A 5000-nucleotide genomic window follows, 5' to 3' on the forward strand; every position below is an offset into this window, starting at 1 on the left:
GTTTTTTACAGACGCTAGGACACATTTCTCAATACTTAGGTCACTTTTGCAAAACTCTTCACACAATCCTCCTAACTGACCGTCAGCTTGGCAAAGCAGTTCATTTCACATTCAAAATGCACTACAACTACCAAAACACTTCATTCAGGTCTCAAATAAACTCATTCTTCCAGAACACTAGCAAAGGTTGACAGCCGACAAACACACTTTGTCACCCACAAAACAATGACCTAAAAACACTAACAACATGTTACACAGTGTTTCCTGTGTAAAACAAGGACACATCTCTGTTTATAATTTCAATATATGTTACTGGAATGAATCAGACATCATGCAGAATTCGTTAATATTTGTTTCTGTATTTTTAGTTTTTTGCACTAAGTAATCCCAAAATACAAGAATTTGTATACACACCATCCACTGATACACATACAGTAGTAATGCTAATCTACTCGGTCTTCTCCATTTGGCCACAGGTTCTCATCCACATCACATCTTATGTCATCTAGGGCGATACACCTAGGAAAGAATCTTCTGGCTGCCAGAATTGAAGGAGTTGAAAAATTGAAGGAGTAACACCTGTGCAGATGTTCATCTACAATGAGAATCAGCTGTGGCTGGTTAAACTGCATTTTTAGATTTAAAATATGTTTCAATAAAATATTGCTGTTGCATGTTGCTGTCTTTTCAAGTTTTGCATTGTGTTATTGTTTTGGCCATAAGTTTAACAGTTTTGAAAACAGTATGTAAGCACATGCAAAATGTCCTGTACGTACAAAGATTTTTGGCAGTTGTTGTGTCTGAGTGAGAAGATGATTCATGAAATTTGAGAGATGTAGTCATTGAATGCATTTTGTGCCAAAACAATGATAACTGGTCCTCAGTTTAGCCCACATAGACTTCTGTTGTGCTCACTGTGTGAGGACTTTTGCAAACGTGACCTAAGTATTGAGACATGTGTCCTAGCGTCTGTAAAAAACTGTAACTGTTGCCAAGGTAACGGGACCGGAGGCAGTGTGACCTCACGGCCGTGCATTTCACTCGGGACCAGCTTCCAGTCTGGATTCAGGAGACACTATCTCTACTTTTAAGATTCAAACTTTCCTTTTTGCTAAAGCATATAGTTAGGGCTGGACCAGGTGACCCTGAATCCTCCCTTAGTTATGCTGCAATAGACGTAGGCTGCCGGGGATTCCCATGATGCATTGGGTGTTTCCTTTCCAGTCACCTTTCTCACTCACTATGTGTTAACAGACCTCTCTGCATTGAATCATATCTGTTATTAACCTCTGTCTCTCTTCCACAGCATGTCTTTATCCTGTCTTCCTTCTCTCACCCCAACCAATCACAGCAGATGGCCCCGCCCCTCCCTGAGCCTGGTTCTGCTGGAGGTTTCTTCCTGTTAAAAGGGAGTTTTTCCTTCCCACTGTCGCCAAAGTGCTGCACATAGGGGGTCATATGATTGTTGGGTTTTTCTCTGTATGTGTTATTGTAGGGTCGACCTTACAGTATAAAGCTCCTTGAGGCGACGGTTGTTGTGATTCGGTGCTGTGTAGAGCTGGGCGATAGAACGATAACGATATGTATCGCGATATAACTTTTACTCGATAGAGAAATTAAGCTATCGCGATAGACCTCGCCGCTCTTGTCCTCTTAAAAAAAAAAAAAAAAAAAAAAGATCAGCCAATCCAAATTAAGTAGCGCAGAGCCGAACCAATCACAGCCGCAGCGTCAGTCGCGTGACTTGTAACGTACAGCACAAGTGCCAAGCTGCATGTGTGTTTGTTTGGGAAGCAGCCAGCGGGTAATGGAGGAAATGAGTGTGCTGACTAGAAAAATCAACCGAGCGTGACCGAAGAGAAAACAGATGATGGTTGCAACGCCGGAGAGATTGTCGAACCGAAGAGCCATAGAAGCTCCGTAGTGTGAAGGTATTTCGGCTATTTCAAGTCTGACAAAAAACAGAGTAGCGTGCACTGTAAATTGTGCCGAAAGCAAGTCTGGAAATACAGTAAACTGGTGCATGCGTCACACTGTGCGCCACGTTATTGTTTCGGTGAAATGAATTTCTACAATACTGTTAATTCTACTCTCTGCAGTGTTTAAATGCTTACATATACACACAGTTACTGTCCCTCCACACATACGACTCGGTTCTGCTTCTATGCCCCAGCTTTGTTTACTTTTTCCCACCGAGGCTTCTAGACTTCTGATTGGCCAACATTTCTGCACGGTTAGGAATCTAGCGCCACCTGCTGCTTTGGCATGTTCATAGCAGCGTTTTCCTTCATTTCTGCCTTTATGTGTGGACGGGATTATTTTTTAAAACGGAAACGGAAAATCTCCGTTTTCAAAAATACCCGTGTACGTGTGGACGTAGCCTCAGTCTCTGACTGGAAGCGCTAATTCGTCATTCGGCTTTTGTCAGACTAAAGTAACTGTTAAAACTGTTTGAAAAGCTCAGCTATACAACAAGGAGAGATTGAGAATTTCCTTTTAGTTCTCAGTTTATTTGATACTGACAAAAGTTAGTCAGTTTTGTCTGTTCTTCTGTAAAACAAACTAAGATTTATTTTTAGAATTAATATTTTGTTTCTAAGTGGAATTGACAATTTAGTCTGTTTCGTTTGTTCTATTTTGAAACTTAAACGCTTTAGCGGCTGCCTTTTGTGTAGTTTGCAATATTTGCCTTTATTTATCTGAAAAAGTCTCATGTTCCTTAAGTACATCTGCCCTGTTGAACTTATTATGGGAAATAAATATTTAAATAAAAACAAGCTGCTGATTATTTCACATTTTACTTGTGAGCAACGGCACATTTAAATCTTACAAATATAGTTATTTGGCTTATATCGTGATAGATATCGTTATCGCCTGAAATGAAAAAAACATATCGTGATATGAAAAAATCTCATATCGCCCAGCTCTAGTGCTGTGTAAATAAAGCTGAAGTGAATTCACTTCCTTCTTCTCTCCTTGCATCCTTCTCCTAGCTTCCTGCGTTTGCCTTCTCTCCTCGACACCCAGACTTTTACTGTTAGTGACGAGTTTATTTGGGCACAGAGCAGCTGTGCTGGAGAAACAGACGTGGATGCGGACATTTATTCACTCTACTGGCAACATTAGCACAGGTGAGGTGCAGGTGACGCATACTCCCAGCAGAGCATCCCTCGGGTCTCCACCTCAGAGCTCCAATTAGCTCTCAAACTAAGCACCTCCATCCTCCTGAGAGTGGAGACGAGGAAACTCAGCAGGAATTCACCCCCACCCACCTCATTAGGCTCAGGGTGGGGCCAAAGGTCAGCCTTCCCATAAATACCTGCGACTGCTTGGTGACTCACCAGTTGTTGACCTGCAGGATGGTGAGGCCGGTGTCCTGAGCCAGCTGCTTCTTCTGCTCCTCCGATGGGTACGGGTGCTGCAGGGGGACAAAACACGCCAACATTAGTGCGCTGCAATTAACAAGGAAGCAGTGAGCCGATTAGAGAAGGAAGCATCCTGGGACTACTGTTAATCAGACTGTGTGTGTGTGTGTGTGTGTGTGTGTGTGTGTGTGTGTGTGTGTGTGTGTGTGTGTGTGAGAGAGAGAGATTTTTACTGAAACACGCTCTGATCACAGCTGATCAGCTGGATTTAAACACATGACGTCTGCAGATAAACGTATAAAAATGACAGAAAATAATCCCTGAGACGGCCGCCGGTGTTTGAGCTGCAGATCCTCTGAAGATTCAGTGACTGTTATGTAAAGTTTGAGTTTCTGTAACCTGCAGCTGCAGGTGTGGACGGTGTTTTTTCAGTTTTAATATTTCTTTTGTTTTCTATGCTGTGAGTGAAAAATGTGTCTCTGAGACGTTACGGCGTCCCGGCTGTCTGCAGCTCACCTTGTGCCAAATGTCTCAAAGCAACGTTTGTGGAAAACAGCACTTTAAATAAAGCGCCGGGGGCTCGGGTGGGGGTTCATGTAAAGTTCATGTTAACGAGGTTCAGCAGCGCCATGAACAGTAAATAATGTCTTCAGTTTGTTGGTGCGCTGACTGAAACCAGCTGCTGCCGCCCGGCCCCACAGAGCAGCACCTCCACTAACACCACCCTCGGTCCAGTCTGCAGACACCCAGATGTGCAGACCAGCAGGGACAGCACGCTCAGTTCCAGGTTAGACTCATAGTGATGGAGCCCCACACTGTCACTGACTTTCACCAGTCGACACTTCTGTAAAGCCGGACTTTCATCCAGAGAGGAGGCCGACTGAGTGACAGGCAGGTTTGTAGCAGAGTCAGAGCTTTGCAGGACTCTGCGGGACTCTGTGGGACTCTGTGGGGCTCTGCGGGACTCTGTGGGACTCTGTGGGACTCTGCGGGGCTCTGTGGGGCTCTGCGGGACTCTGCGGGACTCTGTGGGACTCTGTGGGACTCTGCGGGGCTCTGTGGGGCTCTGCGGGACTCTGTGGGACTCTGCGGGACTCTGTGGGGCTCTGCGGGACTCTGCGGGACTCTGCGGGGCTCTGTGGGGCTCTGCGGGACTCTGTGGGACTCTGTGGGGCTCTGCGGGACTCTGTGGGGCTCTGCGGGACTCTGCGGGACTCTGCGGGGCTCTGTGGGGCTCTGCGGGACTCTGTGGGACTCTGTGGGGCTCTGCGGGACTCTGTGGGACTCTGCGGGGCTCTGTGGGGCTCTGCGGGACTCTGCGGGACTCTGTGGGACTCTGCGGGACTCTGCGGGGCTCTGTGGGGCTCTGCGGGACTCTGTGGGACTCTGCGGGACTCTGTGGGGCTCTGCGGGACTCTGCGGGACTCTGCGGGGCTCTGTGGGGCTCTGTGGGGCTCTGCGGGACTCTGTGGGGCTCTGCGGGACTCTGCGGGACTCTGCGGGGCTCTGTGGGGCTCTGTGGGGCTCTGCGGGACTCTGTGGGGCTCTGCGGGACTCTGCGGGGCTCTGCGGGGCTCTGCGGGACTCTGCGGGGCTCTGTGGGACTCTGTGGGGCTCTGCGGGACTCTGCGGGAC

At 47.3% G+C, this 5000-nt stretch overlaps 1 protein-coding gene across 4 annotated transcripts in view; it reads right to left on the reverse strand.

Moving 5' to 3' along the window:
- The window catches only part of meis1a (Meis homeobox 1 a), a 31721-nt gene that overhangs the window by 6231 nt on the left and 20490 nt on the right, over positions 1-5000 (reverse strand). For all 4 annotated transcript variants that reach the window (XM_076885441.1, XM_076885440.1, XM_024802749.2 and 1 more), the window contains exon 9: positions 3342-3418. In XM_076885441.1, the coding sequence (XP_076741556.1) occupies positions 3342-3418 (77 nt within the window). The remainder of the gene's footprint in view (positions 1-3341; positions 3419-5000) is intronic.

The sequence above is a fragment of the Maylandia zebra genome, linkage group LG6 (assembly GCF_041146795.1).
Source record: "Maylandia zebra isolate NMK-2024a linkage group LG6, Mzebra_GT3a, whole genome shotgun sequence".
Classification (NCBI taxonomy): domain Eukaryota; kingdom Metazoa; phylum Chordata; class Actinopteri; order Cichliformes; family Cichlidae; genus Maylandia; species Maylandia zebra.